The sequence below is a fragment of the Sorex fumeus genome, unplaced genomic scaffold (genome assembly GCF_029834395.1).
Source record: "Sorex fumeus unplaced genomic scaffold, SorFum_2.1 ptg000007l, whole genome shotgun sequence".
In the NCBI taxonomy this organism is placed as follows: Eukaryota; Metazoa; Chordata; class Mammalia; order Eulipotyphla; family Soricidae; genus Sorex; species Sorex fumeus.
The window spans coordinates 36,692,951-36,715,516 of NW_026606064.1; the positions used below are offsets into that span (position 1 = coordinate 36,692,951).

The following is a 22,566-nucleotide window of genomic DNA, read 5'->3' on the forward strand; positions in this document are numbered from 1 at the left end:
TTTACACACAATTGAGGTTAGTTCCAAACATCCATCACTCATTTGTTATCTCTATCCTAATGACTCATTGTGACCCTGACAAATGGAGGCATTGGGACACACTAAAGAACATGCGTAAGTGCTCCTTGTTTTCAGAGAGCTGATGTATGGGCCTTTACAGACCTTCTACTTCAGGGTCATATTCTTTCATATCCTGGGGTCCAGTGTTCTGTTAGTGGGTCATATTCAATCACTAAGATGTCGCAACGTTCATGCCTCTGAAGAACAGAAAGCCCAGAGCACAAGAAGATGGCTCCAGAGTTCTGCAGCTGTGTTTACCTTCTGCCCAGAAAACTCCCCTCCAGACAGTATAATGGGACATGGCCTAGAAAACTAGTGGGAAAATTAGGATCTGAGAACATTTAATTTTTGTGAAAAGTTGTGGATCATGATTTTCAGAAAGATCAGGCAAAGTCAAAATATAGCATGTCAAAGTTGTGTGGCCTGCATATACTTTATAGGTTGCTCCTCTCTATCTCAGGTACCTATATGGCCATGAGGATCCATGGTCATACTGAAAATTCTTTCTCATTTGTGTTTCCAGGTGCACCATCAGAGAGTTTTGGAGCATGGATATAACTGTCACAACTTGGGTGACTGAAAGCACACTGCATAATCAAAGCTACTGGGACGATTTTGATAGACAGCATAACATGGCTTGGATGATCTCAGGCATTTTGGAGCTCATCATTTCCCTGGTGGGGCTGGCAGGAAATGCTGTGGTGCTCTGGCTCCTGGCTTTCCACATGCAGAGGAATGCTTTCTCCGTCTACATCCTCAACTTGGCTGGAGCTGATTGTGTCTTTCTATGCACCCACATTGCATTCTTCATATTGGATTTGGTTGCATATAGTATATACACCATCCTGTTACAAGTTTTTTTTGTAGCATTTTTCTTTTCCTATGTTGCAAGTCTGAGCATTCTCACTGCCATTAGCACTGAGCGCTGCCTGTCTGTCCTAAAACCCATATGGTATCATTGTCACCGCCCAAAACATATGTCATCTGTTGTCTGTGCCCTTATCTGGGCCCTGTCCCTACTGCTGTCTATCCTAAGAATGTGGTTATTTGGATTATGGTTTACATATATTGATAGATATTTGTACATTATAATCCGTTTTAGCATTCCCACCTGGCTAATTTTCTCCTTTGTGCTCATGTTAGGGTCCAGCCTGGTGCTACTGGCCAGGTTGTTGTGTGGCTCCCTGAAAATGAAGCTGACCAGGCTGTATGCAACCATCGGGCTCACAGTGTTGGTCTTCCTCTTCTGTGGCTTGCCCTGGGGAATCAATGATTTTCTCTTACTCGGGATGCAAACTGATTCTTACTGGGACGTCCTTAAAGTAGATTTAGCGACGAAGGTATTAGCCTGTGTCAACAGCTGTGCCAATCCCATCATTTACTTCTTTGTTGGCTCTTATAGGCAGCAGCAAAGACAGCAAAGAAAGAGCCTAAAACTAATTCTGCAGAGAGCTCTACAGGATGTTCCTGAGGAGGATGGAAATCAAGGCAGCCCTCCTCAGGAGACCCTGGAGATGTCAGGAAATATTCATGTGACCTAATTCAACTATGTTGGCATAATTTTCAGAAATTTTGTCATTTTATTTCAGATATCACATTCTCACTTCATAAAGCTGAATATTGTAAATGAACCACCATTAATTTTTATGGTGTGTGTATATATATATATATATATATGCACAAATATATATAGGTAAAAAGTCTATTTTGTATAGGGTTCACACAGAATAAATTTGCTATTAATCCTTGAGTGTTTTCCAGACCTGTTTGTATTTATTACATGTAATAATCAGAAGTTAAAACTGGATAATTGGAAGAAGTTGCATGTGAAACTCTAGGAATAATTTTCAATGAATATTCTAGGGAGATGGTTCTATATCTGTTTCATATATCTGCTGTGTGCTCTATATGATCTGGACTTACTATTTCTCTTTGAGTTGCTCTCTCACTCAAAATGCTAATATTTATAAATTATTACTCAAGAAAATAGAAACAAACAAACAAAAAAACCAACTGGACCTCATCCATTCAAACATTCCTGTACAGCTAAGAAAACATGTGCTAATACGAATAGAAACTAAATGAGGAAAAAAAAAAGTTTGTGCATACAATATCAGATAAAGGTTTTATATTTTATATTTTATGATTATTTCTTTATATTTATATGTCATCATACATATTTCACTGTACTGTCACTGTACTCCGGTTGTTCATCGATTTGCTCAAACGGGCCCAGTATTGTCTCCATTGTGAGAATTGTTACTGTGTCTGGCATATTGAATACATCACGGGTAGCTTGACAGGCATTGCCATGTGGGTGAGATATTCTCCATAGCTTGCCGGGCTCTCAGAGAGGAGCAGAGGAATCAAACTCGGGTCGGCCATGTTGGCCACTTGCAAGGCAAACGCTCTACCTGCTGTGCTATCGCTCCAGCCCCATACATATTTATACATGTCAAATATATACATCTAGGCATACGAATATATTTTCTATGCATACATTTTATGTATTATATATATTAATACACATCTTTAGGTTTTTATACATATTTAAATGACCCATCTTCCTGATTCTGTCAAATTTTACTTCTGTAAAAATGTGAGAGACTTCTTAGTTTAACAGAGTCCCATTTGTCTATCTCTGTTTTCACTTGCTTGGCCAGTGGTATGACATCTTTGAATATATCATTAGCTTCAATGTCATGGAGGGTTTTGCCAACTTTGTCTTCAATGTACCTTATGGATTCCAGTCTGATGTTGAGGTCTTTAATCTGTTTTGATCTTACTTTTGTACATCGTTTTAGGCAGAGATCTGTGCCCATTTTTTTGGATGTAGCTGTCCAGTTTTGCCAACACAATTTGTTAAAGAGGCTTTCCTTGCTCCACTTCACACTTCTTGCTCCCTTATTGTACTAAGAAGCTTCTGCACCTCAAAGAAACAGTGACCAAAAAACAAAGACAGTCTGCAGAGTGAGAAAGGATATTCGCCCAATACCCATCCATCAAGGGGATGATATCAAGTATACACAAACTACTGGTTGAACTCCACAAGAAGAAAATATCCAACCCCATCAAAAAATGGGGTGAGGAAATGAACAGAAACTTTCTCAAAGAAGAAATCCGAATGGCTAAAAGGCACATGAGAAAATGCTCTACGTTATTAATCATCAGGGAGATGCAGATCAAAACAACAATGAGGTATCATTTCACACTACAGAGACTGGCCCACATCCAAAAGAACAAAAGCAACCGGTGTTGGTGTGGATGTGGCAAGAAAGGGACCCTCCTTCACTGCTGGTGGGAATGCCTACTGGTTCAACCCTTTTGGAAAAGAGTATGGATGATTCTCAAAAAACTAGAAATTAAGCTCCCATTTGACCCAGCAATTCCACTCTTGGGAATATACCCAGGAGAGGCAAAAAGGTATAGTCAAAGTGACATCTGCACTTTTATGTTCATTGCTGCACTGTTTAAAATAGCCAGAATCTGGAAAAAACCTGAGTGCCCGAGAACAGATGACTGGTTAAAGAAACTTTGGTACATCTACACAATGGTGTACTATGTAGCTGTTAGAAAAGGTGAAGTCATGAACTTTACATACTAGTGGTACTACATGAAAAGTATTATGCTAAGCGAAATGAGTCAGAAAGAGAGGTACAGACATAGAAAGTTCTGGGGAACATAAAGTAAAAAAATAGGAGACTAACACCCAAAAATAGCTGAGATAAGTAACAGAAGGTTCCCTCTATGGCTTGGGGGCCAGCTGCACGTGCTTGGGGAAAAGGCAGCTCAGATAGAGAAGAGAGTACAAATAAAGGGTGGTTTGAGGATCTTCCCAGGATGGGAGATACATGCTGAAATTAGACTATAGACCGAACATGATTGCCACTCAATGCCTATTTTGAAAACCACAACACCCAAAAGGAGAAAGAGAACAAAAGGGAATGCCCTGCCACAGAGGCAGGGTGGGATGGAGGATGGGGAGTGGGAGGGATATAGGGATCAGTGGTGGAGGAGAATGTGCACTGGTTGAGAGTTGGGTACTTGATCATTATATAACTAAAACCCAAGCACAAAAATTTGTAAGTCTACAACTGTACCTCATGGTATTTCACTAATAAAAATTTAAAAAAAGAATTTTACTGGAAAAGGTGCTTTACATATGTTCATGTTAATGTTCAACCACACCTATATGTAATTGCTGTCCTTCAACCCTTCTTAATTTCCATAACAGAATTCTGACTGAGTTGAATAAAGACAGCACTAGTTAAAAGAAAAAAAATGTGAGAGAATGTCTGAACCTACACTGTCTCCACAGCTGACAGAGAAATGTTTTACACTTTGAATCTTTAGGGAAAAAAATATAATTGTGAAAAATTTAAATCAACAAGTAAGTCATTTAAAACTGTGACATTGGACTGTTTCTTATTGTCCGTCCTTAGTTTATTTGCACATTATTCAATTTTTCTTGAAAGCATATCATATAATTGACAACTAAATTTCATAACAACTCTTAAAAATTCTAAATTTCCTGTAATACCCTAAAGTCTTATATGGGAAGAAAAATAATTCTCTGGTTCAAACTGACAAACAAAATGAAATATAAATGTTATTCAAATCAATAATCATAAAAAAATAGTTTAGATGCAAAAGTGAATAAAACTACTCCTTCTGGAATTGATGTCAGTAGATTTTATGAGCTGATATACTTCTGTAGCATTTGTAAAGAACATAAAAATGAAAAGGACTTATTACCATAATAATACAAAAATGAAAAGAGTCAAGTAGAGTTTGAGTCTCAGAAAAGCAAAGTGTACTCTATTTCTAATCTTCACAGACTAAAATCCCATTGCTCTGTGTGCTGCCCAGGCACATGACTGTCAATGACAGAATCCACAAGAACCACTTCCAGAGAAGTATACCACATGGGGGTGGAGATACACAGGCTGAAATGGAGGTTTCATCAGATCTAATGTTGAGACACATCCCCAGAGTGGTCATGACACTAAAGACACTGTGGTCTCATTTGACAGCAGGTCTTTGAAAAGGAAATCATAGATGTTCACTGGAAAATTGATTAGCCTCCCTCTCACCAACTTCCACTCCTTCTGAGAAGTCTTCTTCGGGGGCAGGAAAGGTTCAAAACGAAGGTAAATCTCTATAGACTACGTCTCAACAGGAGTCAGTTTGCCTGCTTTGCATTCTACCTTTAGGTGGCAAGCTGACTCCTTATCAAAAGCCACTGCTGGGTTTTTGCCCTAAGGCACATCCATGAACCTCAAACCAGGAGCCACTTGAGTGCACCAAGAAAAGACAGAAATTCAGGGCCAGTGAGATAGTCCAGCAGGTAGGATGTTTGCCTTGCTCACTGCATACTCACAGCCTGGCAGGGAGAAAGTATTTCAAATGCCTGTCCTCACAATTTTTTCACTCTCCTTTTCCTGGATGCACCATAGTCAGGAAGTGGGAATCAGTCTGTGAGGCATAGAGATATTGTCTCCTGGATGCATAATCAATGAGAATATGCAAATGGATTTGGTGATAAAGGCAGAGGATTCTATCTTCCTTTGCTTTCTTCAGAAAAGGAAGTTTCTGGGACTTTTTCTGCGTGATAGAACTCTTCTTTACTACATTCCATCAAATTATTTCCTTACTTTTTTGTTGTCAAACAACACCTGCACAATTTCTTTGGAATAATATCTCAAAAGTACATCATTTCCAGTATAATTTTATTTTTATTTGAAAATATACTGGTATTTATAATTATTTATAAATATGTATTTTTCAAATTTTGGAGGTTCATGATTTTGAATTTGTAACAAAGAATAGCAATTGTGGTTTTTGTTTGTTTTTTGGTTTTTTGGTTTTTGCATTTTGTGTCACACCTGGTTATTCACAGGGATTACTCCTGGCTTTGTACTCATAAATTACTCCTGGCGGTGCTCGGGGGACTATAAGGGATGCTGGGAATCTAACCTGGATAGGCCTCGTGCAAGGCAACACCCTACCTGCCGTGCTATCACTTCAGAACCAGCAATTGTGTTTTAAATAAACTGCAATTACTAAAAAAGACTTTAGTCTTGAGAAAACATGCCTCTCCCATTTTTGTGTATTTCCCTTTTTAAAAATAATTGTGTTAACACCGTGTGGTCCTCTGTGGCATTTTGCAATCAGCTAGGGGAAGAAAAGAAAGGCAGAACTCAAGGAGTTGGTGCCTTACTTCTGCTCTCCTCGAACCACGTGCCCAGTGATGACAGGACCAAGTTCTTAGTACCATCCAGAATCAGCCAGCCCTGTTCCCACACCCTCAGTAATATTTCTGAGGAGAAATGGAATTAGTAGGTAACTGCAGTCTCTACAATACTGATTCTTCCTGAGAAACTGCCTCATTTAAAGACTTTTGATGAAAACTCTTCTCATTATAAATGATGTGGCAGAAAACATGGAATTTCTTAGGTGTGACTCCTGAATCAGGGTCTATGTTGACCTACCCAGATCCCAAGTAATTTATTATCCTTAATTTATCCTCTTCTTTGTTAATAAGACTCGGTCACGGTCATGGTCCTTCCATTGTTCATCGACTTGCTCGACCGGGCCCAGTAAAGTCTCCATCATGAGACTTCTTGTTACTGTGTTTGGCATATCAAATACGTCATGGGTAGCTTGTCAGACTCTGCCGTGCAGGCGAAATACTCTCGGTAGCTTGCTGGGCTCTCCGAGAGGAGCGGAGGAATCAAACTCGGGTCAGCCATGTTGGCTGCTTGTAAGGCAAATGCCCTACTGCTGTGCTATCACTCCAACTCCGTTAATAAGACTATTGCAATAAAAATACAAAGTGATAGCACTACAGGAGATTATATAATGAGCATTATTATAAACCAGAACAAACATGAAGAAGGTTCAGGTTTCTAAGGGTTTTTTTCCCCCCAGGGGACAAAAAGACAAGCCTTGATTGTGTAGATCTACACAATGGATACTATGCAGCTGTTCAAAAAGATGAAGTCATGAAATTTCATATAAGTGGACCAACATGGAGAGTATCATGCTAAGTGAAATGAGTTAGAAAGAGAAAAACAGGCTAGAATGACTGCACTCATTTTGGAATACAAAGTAACAGAAAGGGAGAATAACATATATGGAGAGTAGAGATAAGGGCCAAGAGGGTCGTTCCATGGCTCAGAAGTTGACTTCACATGCTGGGGTAAAAGGAAGCTGGAATAGAAAAGGGACCACTAAGTGAATGATACTTGGATGGTTCACTCAGGGTTGGAGATGCATGCTATGAACCAATCATGATGGCCACTTAGTACCTTTATTGGAAATCATAAGATTCAAAAGGAGAGAGAGTAAAAGAGAAGTGCATGCCACAGAGGCAGGGGGAGGGGGATGAGCCGGGGATGGAGTAGGGTTGGGGTGTGGAATACTAGGAACATTCGTGGTGGAGAATGGGCACTGGAGGGATGGGTACTTGATCATTGTGTGACTGAAATATAATCACGAAAGTTTCTAAGACTGTACTTGTATCTCACAGTGATTCATTAAAAAAAAATACTAGACAAGCCCTAATCACAACTGACATTGGTGTTCAGTGACATGAATGAATAAGACAAGTACCCTATATGTTTATATTTTAGCCCTTTTCATCAGGCCATCAAGAGTGCAGAATCCAAGAGTGATTTGGTGGCTTATTGATCACTTCTAGGAAAATGAGTACTCCTTTCATTGCTCTGGGTATGGTTATATCTTCTAATCACTTTACTCCTATGCTTTGTAGTTTCAAGGTACTTGGGCCTTTGAGCATTGTTCTAGGGAGGCTTCATGTATCATTCATTTCACTGCTTTCTATATGAATGGATCGTATAATAAGTGAAGTTAGAAGAAGAAAGACGCATATAGAGTAATCTGTCTCATATAATGAAATATTGTAAGGAACTAAAAAATGCCCAAAACCAATGGAATATGAAAACTGCTCCCCAAAAGGAAACACATGAAGCTGAGGTGATAAGGGAGGAAAAAAGAGAAAGGGAGTTGAACACTGGGACAATGACAGTGGGAAGTGGAACCACAGTGGGATGTGTGGTACTAGAATGTTTTATTCATGAAAACCTACAATAACAGTATTATCAATTAAAAAACTAAAAAGAAAAAATTTTTTAATGTTAAACAGTTTTTCTTATTTTTTTACAATTTTTTGACATTTTAAATTGCTCAATCGAGGTTATACAAAAATCCCAAATCATTATATTTCTCCTGGGTTCTGTAATAAGACTTACTAGCATCTTTCCATCTCATCTCCTTTACTAGATGCCACTTTATTCTACAAGTGCGTCTGTAGGAATGGGAAACGAAAAGCACCTGCTTCAGACATGGAGATTCGGATCAGCACTATCTCAATGGTGTGCAAGGAATCAGTACCTATCACTGAAACTCTTGGTGCTTCCATTTTATTTTCTCTATATGGAAATGATATGGCAGCCTAAGTCGGCCTTGAGATTTTGTTGGCCTCTCCTTTCTCATCCTTCTCAGTGCTGCCATGTCGGTGAAGTCTTCAGGGTCAGGTGAATGAGACCAGCTGTAGTTACTGCTTTTGGCATATCGAATACACAGCGGATAGCTTGCCAGGCTCTTCCATGCGGGCGGAATACTCTCGGTAGCTTGCCAGTCTTTCCGAGAGGGATAGAGGCTTTTGGGGCGACCTCTAATCACCCTTGTAGGTGTTACCATATTTGAACCCTATCAAATATGGTACGACAATTCCAGAAGATAGGTATTTAGTGTTTATGATGTGTCGCGTGGCCGCTTGCGGCTGCGCGGGTCCAGAAAGCATCCTGCAGTGTGGCGACGACTGGGTAGTGGAAGTAGTGTCAAGAGTGGAAATCTGCCAGTGGGGTATTTATCTGGGTAGGGTGGGTCTCCTGTGCGCAATTCGATCCCTGGGTGGTTGATGGAAGCAGACAGGGCAGGGTAGGGTGGGGCTCCTGATTAGAATCACTTTGTCACCTGTGGTGGTAGGAGCAAGCAGAGAAGCTCTGTCCCTGGGTCCGCCGAGCCTGGGGTCCAAGGCTTAGGGTGCCACAACGAAGGAAGACAAAAATGATCGTCTGTACTTTCAATGCACCTACGCTAGCATCAGATGCATCCATAGAGGACCTGATGGTACAAGCGCAAATGATCAAGTATGACATCATTGGTCTGACCGAGACAAGAAGGCACGAATCTCACCATGCCGTTTTCGACACTGGAGAAGAATTGTTCCTCAGAACATGCGATAAAAGAGGAGTTGGAGGCGTCGGTGTCCTTGTCAACACAAACTTGGCCAAGAGCATTGATTCATTCGAACGCCTAACAACCCGAATTGGACGTTTACATTTGAATAGATGTGACTCACTGCCTGCAGTTTCTATCTTCGTTGTCTACGCACCAACACCTCATTATGATGAAAGAGAAATCGAGAAGTTCTACATGGAGCTAGAGAAGTTCTATAAAGAAGACCACACCTTCTACAAGATCATTGTGGGTGATTTTAATGCCAAGATAGGACCCAGAAGATCAGCTGAAGAACTTCACATCGGGACCCATGGCTTAGAATGGAACGAACAGGGTGAGAGACTGTCTGAGTTCATCATGTCGACCAAGACCATTCATGGTAACTCACAGTTCCAGAAGGCAGAATCTAAACGATGGACATGGGAGTCTCCCGGTGGATGATTCCACAACGAAATAGACCACATCATATTCAATCGATGGTTTTGCCTGACTGATGTCTCTGTTGTCCCAAAATTTCGAATGGGATCGGACCACCGTCTCCTTCGTACAAAATTCTACTTCACAGAGTGGGGAGAAAGGGCTGCAAAGTTCAAAAAGAGAACTCCAAGAATGACCACCAACTGGGAACTCTTTGGTACTATTGCGGCAACATGGGAAGATGCCATTGTTGACAACATTGACGAGGAATACGATCGACTGGTTCATCACCTCCATGAATGTGCGAGGAATGCCAAGAGAGAGATAGCCACAAAAAATCACCTATCTTCGAAAACTCTTGAGCTAATTCGCCAGCATGGTTTGGCGCAAGCCTCAGGCAACCGCAAGCTAACGTCTGAGCTTGCAAAACAGTGCAGAGATGCGATCAAGGAAGACCTCAAAGAGAGAAGAGCAGAAGTACTGGTAGATGCGGCAGAAGCCGGGAAAAGTATTCGTAACGCCCGCCTGTCCTTCGCCAACTATAAGACCAAGATGACTGCCCTCCGACGTCCTGATGGATCCATCACGTCCTCCAGAACGGCAACGGAGAAGATTATCCATGACTTCTACTCAAATCTCTTCGATAGCCATGTCCACTTGCCGACATACCAAATTCCACAGGATGGATATGTCATTCCCAACGTTCTCCCTTCCGAAATCCGACACGCCATTTCATCGGTAAAGAAACAAAACAGCACCCGGCCCAGACAAGGTCAGACCTGAACACCTGAAGAACCTGCCGTCAGTACTCATCAATACACTGGCTTGGCTCTTCACTCGCTACCTGTCTGAATGCAAGGTTCAGTCCCAATGGAAAACCAGCAGGACCGTACTACTGTTCAAGTAGGGAGACATCCATGACATTGGCAACTATCTCCCCATCTGCCTATTGTCTGTCATCTACAAGTTGTTCACTTGAGTCATCCTAAATAGGATTGGCAGAACACTAGATGAAGGACAACCATGCGAGCAAGCAGGGTTCTGCAAAGGATTCAGCACCATCGACCATATCCACACAATAACCAAGCTCGTTGAGGTTTCTCGGGAATTCAAGATGCCGCTCTGTCTAACGTTCATTGATTTAAAGAAGGCCTTTGATTCTGTTGAGATGGAAGCGGTCATTGAAGCCCTAGCCAATCAGGGCATTCAAGCCCAATATATCAGGATCCTCCGTGAGCTGCATTGCGGATTCACTACCAGGATCTCACCATTCTACAAAGAAGTGATCGTTGATGTCAAGAGAGGGGTGCGGCAGGAAGATACCATTTCACCGAAAGTCTTCAGTGCCACCCTCGAGAACATCATGTGATGACTGGAATGGGAAGGAATGGGAGTGAAGATAGATGGTCGGCAACTACACCACCTCCGCTTTGCTGATGACATTGTTTTAATAACACCAAACATCAGCCAAGCGGCACAAATGCTGGCCGACTTTGACCGTGAGTGTGGAAAGGTAGGACTACAGCTGAATCTTACAAAGACAATGTTTATGAGAAACAGCCTTGTTCCTGACGCCCCATTCGCTCTCAATGGAACGACCATCTCCGAATGCAACAGCTATGTGTACCTAGGTCGAGAGGTCAACATGACAAATGACCTGGCACCCGAGCTGTACAGGAGGAAGAGAGCGGCTTAGAACGCCTTCAAGAACGTCGAAGAAATAGCGAAGAGGACGAAGAACCTCCGGCTCCAGGCACATCTCTTTGATTCCACTGTTCTTCCTGCATTAACATATGCCTCAGAGACCTGGGCCCTAAGCAAACAAGATGAGAACGCTATTCAGGTCTCCCAAAGAAGAATAGAAAGAGCTATGCTTGGAATATCACGTTTCACTCAAATGAGAGAAAGAATCCGGAGTTCTGACATCTGTCGACGATCAAGAATCAGGGACGCTGTCTCATTTGCCAAGGTGTCGAAAATCAGATGGGCTGGTCACGTAATGAGATTTAAAGACGACCGCTGGACTAGAGCTGTTACCGACTGGATTCCACCGGATGTCAAAAGACTGCGTGGCCACCCACCTTCCAGATGGTCAGACTTCTTCGTCAAGATCATGAACGATCGGTTTGAGGCCCTTCATGTTCCCGGAGCGAACAGATGCCATTGGGCTACACTAGCACGCGACAGGGACAAATGGAGACATTACTGGCGCCCGCTCAAGCAAATTGACGACTAACGGGAAGTTAAGTGATTAAGTGATTAAGTGGAAATGATATTATTTACTTAACATTTTTACTCCTTTAAATTAGTTTTGAATGATTTCAATTACTTAGATATGAAGTTCAATGGTTAATTTCACACCTCTACCTGGGTATCTCACTCTCCACACCCTCCTGCAGGATTTCAGTGTCATTCCATATCCATACAGACCCTCTACACATCCCTCCTGGCAGCATCTCAGAGTCAACAGTTTTCATTGTTTAAACCACTTTTTTTTTTTAAAAAAAAAGATAAAGACAGAATTTTTATCTTGAATAAATCTCATTACGTGTTCAGCACATCTGATTTTTGACGCCTTGGCAAATGAGACAGCATCACTGATTCTTCATCGTCAATGGAGGTCAGAACCCCGGATTCTTTCTCTCATTTGATTGAAGAGTGATAATACAAGCATAGCTAATACTATTCCTCTTTGGGAAACTGGAATAGCGTTCTCATCCTGTTTTCATAGGGCCCAGGTATCAGAGGTGCATGTTAATGCAGGAAAAACAGTGGAATCAAAGAGATGTGCCCAGATCCGGAGATTCTTCATCTTCTTAGCTAGTTCTTCAATGCTCTTGAAGGTGTTCCAAGCCGCTCTCTTTCTCCTGCACAATTCAGGTGTCAGGTCATTCGTCATGTTGACTTCTCGACCTAGGTACACATAACTGTTGCATTCGGAGATGTTTGTCCCTTTAAGAGAGAATGGAACGTCAGGATCAAGACCACTTCTTGTAGACATTGTCTTAGTGAGACTAGCTGTAGTCTGACCTTTCCACACTCATGGTCGAAGCCGGCCAGCATTTGTGCTCTTGGCTTATGTTTGGTGTTATTAGAATGATATGATCAGCAAAGTGGAAGTGGTATAGTTGCCGACAGTCTAACTTCACTCCCATTCCTTCCCATTCCAGTCATCACATGACGTTTTCTAGGGTGGCACTGAAGAGTTTCGGTGAAATACTATCAGGATACCGAACCCCTCTCTTGACGTCAGTGATCCCCTCCCTGTAGAATGATGAGATTCTGGTAGTGAATCCACAATACAGCTCATAGAGGATCCTGATGTACTGAGTTTGAACACTCTGTTTGGCTAGGGCTTCAATAACAGCTTCCATCTCAACAGAATCAAAGGCCTTCTTTAAATCAATGACTGTTAGACAGAGCGGCATCTTAAACTCACAAGAAACCTCAATGTGCTAGGTCATCGTGTGGATATGGTCGATCGTGCTAAATCCTTTGCTGAACCTGGCTTGCTCTCATGGTTTTCTTCTTATTCCTCAATTATCTACAATTCTTTATGCTGACCAGTCCTATTCAGGATGACTCGAGTGAACAGCTTGTAGACGACAGACAACAGGCAGATGGAGTAATAATTGCCAAAGTCATGGATGTCTCCTTCTTGTACAGTAGTACAGTCCTGCTGGTTTTCCATTGGGTTGAAGCCTTCCATTCAGACAGGTAGCGAGTGAAGAGCCGAGCCAATGTATTGATGAGTACTGATGGCAGGCTCTTCAGGTGTTTGGGTCTGACGTTGTCTGGGTCTGGTGCTGTTCACATTTTTAGCAATAAAATGGCATGTCGGATTTCAGAAGGGAGAACATTGGGAATGATATATCCATCCTGCAAAATTTGGTATGTGGGCAGGTGGACATGGCTATCGAAGAGATCTGAGTAGAAGTCATGAATATTCTTCTCCATTGCCCATCTAGAAGAAGTGCTAGATCCATTAGGACGTCGGACGGCAGTCATCATGGTCTTGTAGTTGGGGAAGGACAGGTGGGCATTCCGAATGCTTTTCCCAGCTTCTGCCGCGTCGGGCAGCACTGCTGCTCTTCTCTCTTTGGGGTCTTCTTTTTTGCTTCTCTGCACTGCTTTGTGAACTCACTTATTTGCTTGCGGTTGCCAGAGACTTGCGCCAAGTCACGTTAGCGAATGAGCTCAAGAGTTTTCAAAGACAGGCATTTTTTTGTGGCTATCTCTCTCTCGGCATTCTTCGCACAATCATGGAGGTGCTGAACCAGTCGATCGTATTCTTCATCAATGTTGGCAATGACGCTATCTTCCCAAGTTGCCACAATAGTGCCAAAGAGCTCCTATTTGGTGGTCGTTCTGAGAGTTTTCTTAAATTTTGCAGCCCTTTCTCGCCACTCTATGAGTAGAATTTTGCACAATCTTTTGGTCAGATTTTGGTCTGATTCCATTTGGAATTTTGGGACGACAGTGACATCTGTCAGCTGAGTAGAAATCTGAGTAGAAGTCATGAATATGATGTGGTGAATTGAATATGATGTGGTCAATTTCATTGTGGAATCATCCACCGGGAGACTCCCAGGTCCAACGTTTAGATTTAGCCTTCTGGAATTGTGAGTTACCATGAATGGTCTTGGTCGACGAGATGAACTCAGTCTCTAACCCTGTTCGTTCCATTCTAGGTCATGGGTCCTGATGTAGAGTTTTTCAGGCAACCTTCTCTGTCCTATCATGGCATTAAAACCACCTACAATGACCTTGAAGAAGTTATGGTCTTCTTTATAGAACTTCTCCAGGTCAATTTAGAACTTTTCAATTTCTTCATCATAGTTGGATGTTGGTGTGTAGACAACGAAGATAGAAACTGCCAGCAGTGATCCACATCTATTCAAATGTAATTATCCAATTCTGATTGTTAGGATTTCAAATGAATCAATGTTTATGACCAAGTTTGTGTTGACTAGGACACCGACATCACCAATGTTTCTTTTGTCTCATGTTCTGAGGAAGAGTTCTCCAGTGTCAAAAACAGCGTAATGTGATTGATGCCTTCTTGTCTCGGTCAGACCAATGATGTCATAATTGATTTTTCCTCTTGCACCATCAGGTCCTCGATGGATGCAATCGATGCAAGTAGTCGTTCATGGAAAGTACAGACAGTCATTTTAGTCCTTCTTCGTTTTGGCAGCCTAGTTCGGCCCTGAGATTTTATGAGACTCTCCTTCCTCATCCTTCTTAACGCTGCAGGATTGGGGGTTCTTTCAGAGTCAGGGGAATTAGAAACATAGTTTTTACTGTTTTTGTCATATTGAATAGGCCACGGGTAGCTTGCCAGGCTCTGTCATGTGAATGGCATGTTGTAACAATCTTCGCCGGTTGGCACCATTGCTGTTCTCTTGCCACAATGACGTGGAGACCATCAAGATCAGTTGAACTTCCTATTCCTCACTTATCTACAGTTCTTTATGCTGACCAATGCCAACCAGGGTAATTCACACTTCCAGAAGACCAAAGCTAATCATTGTACATGGCATTCTCCCATTGGACAGTTCAACAACGAAATTGATCACATCATATTCAATGGCATTTTTGCCTCACTGATGTCGCTGTTGTCCCAAAATTCCAAATGTATCAAGACCACCACCTCCTTCCTGCGAAATTCTACTTCACAGAGTAGGGAGAAAGGGTTGCAAATTTTAAGAGAACTCCCAGAACGACCACCAACTAAGAGCTCTTTGTCACTATTGCAGCAATATGGGAATATGCTGTCATTGGCAGCATCAACAAAGAATATGGTTGACTGGTTCAGCACCTCCAATACCATACAAGGAAGGACGAGAGAGAGAAAGACACAAAAAGATGCCTGTCTGGAAATTCTTCATCTCATTAACCAACGTGGATTGGTGCAAGTCTCGGGCAATCATAGGTGAACATCTGAACTCGCAAAGTTGTGGAGAGAAACTATAAAGGAAGACCTCAAAGAGAGAAGAGCAGCAGTGTTGGCTGATGTGGCAGAAGCCAGGAAAAGTATTCGCAATGTTCTCCTGTCCTTCGCCAACTCTAAGACCAAGACGACTGTGTTCTGACATCACATTTATCACATCATTCAGAAGGGCAATGGAGAAGATTATCACGACTTCTTCTTGAATAATTTTGATAGCCATTCCACCTGCCCACATACCAAATTCCGCAGGATGGATATGTCTTTCCAAGCTTTCTCTCTTTCGAAATCTGACATGCCATTTCATCAGTAAAGAAGCCTATAGCACCTGCTCCAGTCAAGGTGAGACCCTAACACCTCAAAATTCTGCCACCAGTACTCATCAATATATTGAATCAGCTCTGCACAGGCTACCTGTCTGAATGCAAGGTTCATCCAAATGGAAAAGCAGCAGAACCATCCTCTTATACAAGAAGGAAGACATCCACAACATCAGCAACTATCACCTGATCTGCCTGCTGTCTGTCATCTACAAGTTATTTACTCAAATCATCCTGAATAGGATTGACAGAGCACTAGATGAAGCTACAACTATGAAAGCAAGTCAGGTTCCGAAAAGGATTCAGCAAGATTGACCATATCCACATGGTAATCAAACTCTTTGAAGTTTCTCAGGAGTTCAATATGTTGCTCTGTCTAATGTTCATTGATTTAAAGAAGGTCTTTGATTCTGTTGAGATGGAAGTGGTCATCAAAGCCCTAGCCAAACAGGGTGTTCAAACTCAATACACCAGGATCTTCCGTGAGCTGTATTACAGATTCACTACCAGGATCTCACCATTCTACGAGGAAGTGATCATTGACGTCAAGAGAGGGGTTCGGCAGGATGATACAATTTCACTGAAACTCTTCAGTGCCACCCTTAAGAAAGTCATGCGATGACTGGAACGGGAAGGAATGGGAGTGAAGATAGAAGGTTTGCAACTATTCCACCTCCGATTCACTGATGACATCATTCTAATAACACCAAATTTCTGCCGAGCAGCATAAATGCTGGTTGACTTCAACTGTGAGTGTGGATAGGTTAGACTAGAGATAAATCTCACAAATACAATGTTCATGAGAAATGAACTTGTTCCTCGGGGGTATGGTGCTGCCAGCAGGTCAATCTGTACCTGTGAGGCAAGTGCATCAGCAGCCTGATGGCAATATCCGACTTTCAGATACCCCAAAATTGCTGCTGTGCCTTTGACCAGACCCCAATAACTTGGGGTAAAGTTTACAAAAAAGTAAATGGACAATGAAAGTAAATGGACAAAAGTTAGGTTTGTGGGAGACAGACCCACAAACCATCTCCGGCTCAGCTATATAATTGGAGGCATGGCCTCTCTGGTTCCTAATCGAACTGCTTAACAGCCATGATCCCAGAGATTCAGAAATGAATCTCAGAACCCAAAGGCTTTTGGCAGAAATGCATCCTGTTCCTGTAGTAGTTTACTGGGGCTGGGCCACTCCAGGTGGGAATATGTTTTGTGCCTTGGCCTGTTCCCCCTGGTGGCCCGGTGACCACCATCCCCTAGAGGCCACTGGACAGTCATGTTTGGGCCTGCAGTGACAAGACACGTGAGGCCTCACCAAATGGGGAGGAACCTGCCCTTTCCTCCCCATCCCAACGAGACCCTGAGTCACCGCCTACAAACGGCCTCTCTGGCTCCTGATCAAACTGATTAATAGCCATGATCCCAGAGACTCAGAAACAAATCTCAAAACCCAGTGGCTTTTCACAGAAATGCATCTGGACTGCATACAAGGTGGCCGCCACCTCAGATCTTATTGGAAAGCCAGGTATGAGGCAGTGGTGACGTGGCAACTACAGTCTCATGGGAAGGGGTGTGGTACCGACTTGACCTTCATGCCCTACCAAGGTCAAGAGTTGCCCCCCACAAGTGGCTCTCTGGCATGGCCATGGCTCCAGAGGCAAAAAGACTTAGTCCAGAGCCTGGAAGCTTGCAGCAGAAAAGTGAATGGACCATGCATTAAACTACGGCGCCATGACTCCCAGGGAAGGAAACGGATGTTGCTCCCTTCTGCCTTTCCCCCCCCCACAGCAACAAGGTGGCTGCCACTTCAGAGCTTATAGGAAAACCAGGTATGAGGCAGCGGTAATGGGGCAACTGCAGTTTCATGGGCAGAGGGCCGGTACCGGCTCGTCCTTCATGCCCTACTGAGGTCATGAGCATGAGTTGCCCTCCACAAGCGGCTCTCTGGCACAGCAATAACACCAGATGCACAGAAACCAATCTTGTAATTATCTGGCTCTTTGCAGAAATCCAGACATTATATAATTCTCATAACCAGCTATAGAAAACAAAGTATTTCCCTATGCCTTTTCAGCAATTCTGATTGTTGGGGGTGAAATTCTAAACAATAATGATGCATCTTTTGTCTAAATAATGAATGTAATCAACGTAGAGAAGAGTTAAATAGAAATCATTTGCCTCACAGGCATTGGAGTGTGGGAGTGGGGGTATATTGGTGTTCTTGGTAGTGAAAAATGAGTACTGGTGAAGGGAAAGGTGTTTGATCATTGTATGACCGAGACTTAAACCTGAAATCTTTGTAACTTTTCCCACAGTGATTCAATAAATAAATATAAGAAGAAAAATAAATAAATAAATAAATAAAATTATGAAAAAAAGTAAGGTGGAGTTCATGCCCACTTCAATCAGCTAATCAGTGGCTGAATAAATAGCAGTACTCCTACATTTAAAAAAAAAAATGGGCTTGTTTCTGACGTTCCATTTGCCCTGAATAGAACTAACATCTCCAAATGCAGTAGTTATGTGTACCTAGGTCAAGAACTCAACATGAAAAACAACTTGACACCTGAAATACACAGAAGGAAGAGAGTGGCATGGAACACCTTCAAGAGCATCAAAGAAATGGTTAAAAGACTTAGAACCTCCAGCTCTGAGCATATCTTTTACTCTACCATTCTTCCTGCACGAACATACGCCTCAGAGACCTGGGCCCTATGAAAACAGCATCAGAAAGCCATTCGGGTATCCCAAAGAGAAATCAAAAGAGCTATACTTGGAATATCATGTTTCACTCAAGTGAGAGAAGGAATCTGAAGTCCCGACCACCTTCAACGATCAAGAATCATGGATGTTGTCTCATTTGCCTAGGCATCGAAAATCAGATGGGCCAGACACACTATGAGATTTGGAGACGACTGATGGACTAGAGCTGTTACCGACTGCATTCCAGGGGATGTCAAAAGAACATGTGGCCACCAAGCCAGATGGTCACACTTCTTCGTCAAAATCCTGAACAAACAGTTTGAGGCTCTTTGTGTTCCTGGAGCTACCAGACGCCACTGGGCTACACTAGCACGTCACAGGGAAGAATGGACCCTTTACTGGTGCCCCCTCAAGCAAATTGATGACAAGTCATCAAGTGATATAAGTGACAAATAAATAAATTAATTAATTAAAATAAAGAGACTGGCTAGGCTTTCATAAAACACATTACATGCATATGGATTTCTTGATCACAGACCTTCTGAAATTTGTTATTTCCCTAGTGGGGCTGGCAGGAAATGCTGTGTGCCCTGGCTTCTGAGTTTCTACAAATGGTTTCTCTGTCTAAATCCACAACTTGGCAGCAGTTGATTTAGTCTGGATATTCATGCAGATGTTGTATCCCATAAAATGCTTTGCCAGAGCTTCAAATTATACTGCATCTCCATTTCCAAGTTTTTCTTCATAATGTTTGTCTTTCCCTGCTCAGATCGAGACTGGGCTTCCTCCACCCAGATCCCCCATATCCAGTAGCTAGGCATTAAATCCGCAAACTTCCCGGACACCATTTTATCCCATCAACAGTCAAGAACCACGAACTATAAAATCCAGCTCCCAGAAGAGAATAGCACAGAGTCTCCTGTCCCCGTGCCCGGCTGTCTTCACTGGGTCCCTTGGAGGAGGGTGGGTGGAGTTTCCCTCCCAGCAGCTAAAGATTTCCGGAACCAGTCACAGCCATGCTTAAGACCACTCTTCACACATTCGGATGAGCCTCACGCATGAAAAAAAAAACAGCAGAGAAACCCAGGTGTGCAGGACCCAGTGCTGAGATCTCCCTCCAAGCATACTCAGATTGGGACTGGACCTCCCACACCCAGGTCGTCATCTTCCAGCAGCTAGGCGATAAACCCATCAAATGCTCCTTGCCTTGTTATCCCATCAATGGACAAGACGCAGGGACTATAAAACCCAGCTCCCGGAAGCATGTGGCCTCTTTCGCGGCTGTGTGACCTCTTATTGTCTAGTTCTCACATTTTCGAGTATTTCTTCAGTAATGTTTGTCTATCCCTATGTTGCAGGCCTAAGCATTCTTCCTACCATTAGCACTTATCGCTCCCTGTCTGTCCTACAGCTCGTCTGGTATCATTGCCATTGACCAAATCACATGTCATCTGTCATTTGTGCCCTGTGCTGGCCCATGAACCTGATTATGAGAATCCTGAGAATGGAATTCAGAGGCTTTTTGTTTCGAGAACATGATATACATTTCTAGAAGTAATAGATTTCAGCAGTACCACATGGTTGACTTGTACTTTTGTCTTTCTTTTCGAATCCAACTGATGTTCCTATTGCTGTGTGGCTCCCAGAAGAAGAAGCTGACCAGGCTATGTGTAACCCTTCAGCTTACTATGCTGGCCTTCTTCCTCTGTGGACTGCCTTGGGGCATCTTCTTAGGCTTAATGCCAATTAGTTACACTATACACATTTTAAAATCTTTTCTAGTTACAAAGATATTAACCTGTGTCAAAAGCTGGGCCAATCCCATCATTTACTTCTGTGTTGGCTCTATATGCAGCAGCAAAGCCAGCAAAGAAGGAGCCTCAAATTAATTCTTCAGAGAGCTCTGCAGGACGATCCTGAGGAGGATGAAAATCAAGGCAGCCCTCCTCAGGAGATGATGGAGAAGTCAGGAAATACTCATGTGGTCTAACTCAATCACAATGTAGTCATCACCGTCACTGTCCTCTCCGTGTTCATCAATTTGTTCGAGAGAGCACCAGTAACGTCTCACAACAAATTGTGAGACTTGTTGTTAGTGTTTTTGGCATATTTAATACATCACAGGTAGTTTGCCAGGCTTTGCTGTGTGGGTGATGTACTCTTGGTAACTTGCCCTGTTCTCCGAGAGGGAATGTAGTCATATTTTCAGAAAATTCTTCTCTGCATTTCAGATATCTGGCATTTCCCAGTTCTTAAAGCTGAATTGTATTTCATTGTATAAGTGAGTCACTATTTACTCTCATGGTCTGTGTATATTGGTAAATAGTCTATTTTTGTGTAGTGTTCACGCAGAATAAATTTGCTACTGAAATACATCGTAGAGTGTTTGTAGGACATGTTTGTATTTCTCACAGATGAAAAAGCAGAAGGGAAATCTGATTAATATGAAAGAAGTTGCATAAGGAACCCTAGGAGTAATTTCAAATGTCTTTTCCTCCTGAAAAGACATTTGAAATTATAACTGTTTGTTACATCTGTTTGTTACATCTACTATATGGTGTCAGTGTTCTGGACTTTCTGTTTTCCATACGTTGCTATCTTGCACCAAATACCACTTCTCATGAATTGAGTACTCAAAACAACAGAAACAAAAATACACCTATGAGACCTCATCATATTCAAAGAGTTCTATAAACCTAAGGAAACATGGGCTAAAACTAATCAGAAAAAAAGTGTGCATTCAACAACATCAGATAAAAGTTTCCTATTTTAGATTATGAAAAGCACACAGAACATCAACAGAAAAAAGTCAAAAGCCCTATCCAAACATCTGGGCAGAAAATGAACAAGTACTTCTTTGAAGAAGATAGACAATGGTTGGGGATTCATTGAAAAATGAACTCTCATCCATGGCTGGTTCAACTAGTTCTGTCCTAAGTAAAACAGTATGGACGTTTCTCATCACAGTAAGTATGAAATCAAAACTCTAACAATCAAATTTATAAATGTGCCCTTCAAAACAGCAAACTGGAGGTTGGTAAAAATACCTGGGATGTCAGTGGAGGGAAGTCAGCACTGCTGGTGGGTTGCATTGAAACATTGCGTGCCTCACACTCTGCTAGGTATAACTATGTACATCACAGTACCACAATATCCAATAAAATATAATATGGGAATGAAGTAATAAAAGATATCTGCTCACATTTGCATAAAAAAAATTTCTGGGGCTAAATTTTCACCCACTGCTCTGTGTGTGTGGGTTATTGTTCCAATACCATTGTTTTAATTTCTACTTTTGTACTATTCCTTGAAGTCAAAGATTATGATGCATCTTCTTTATTCTTCTTCCTTCAGAACTATGTGGGTCACACAGAAACTTTAGCTTTTCATGTAAAAATGAAGAAACACCCTCTAACTGCCTCTGGCACCATATAAGCTCATTAATGGTCATGACCCAAAAACTCACAAATAACTCTCGAAGAGAACAATAAGCTATAGTGGTGCAAGAGTACCCATGCCAGGCTGAGTTCATCCAGGACACCTCAGATGGTGGCAGCTGAGCCCCCCATCTGCCCCAAGAGAGCCCTAGCAGCCAAAAGTCTTCTAGAACCCAAATGACGCAATGTTCACAGTTGATGTTCACAGGCTCAGGACAAGCCCCTCATGCTTAAGAATGGATCTGTTGAAAACCCCAGGTATGAGAGTTCTGTCATTGAAATCCTCAGGTTCTCATGGGTTAGGGAATAGGTGACCTTCTCCCATCTCCTTATTCATCTAGGAGCCTGGAAGTCATGCCCAGGAACTCCTTCTGGTGTTAATGGCATTAATGGCATTGACCAAGAGACTCAC

At 42.3% G+C, this 22,566-nt stretch overlaps 1 protein-coding gene across 1 annotated transcript; it reads left to right on the forward strand.

Moving 5' to 3' along the window:
* Nucleotides 1–608: 608 nt before the first annotated feature.
* On the forward strand, nucleotides 609–1,601 carry LOC130016134 (mas-related G-protein coupled receptor member X1-like). The gene has a single exon (XM_056106804.1). The coding sequence runs from the start codon at nucleotides 609–611 to the stop codon at nucleotides 1,599–1,601; it is 993 nt and encodes a 330-aa protein (XP_055962779.1).
* Nucleotides 1,602–22,566: the final 20,965 nt, after the last annotated feature.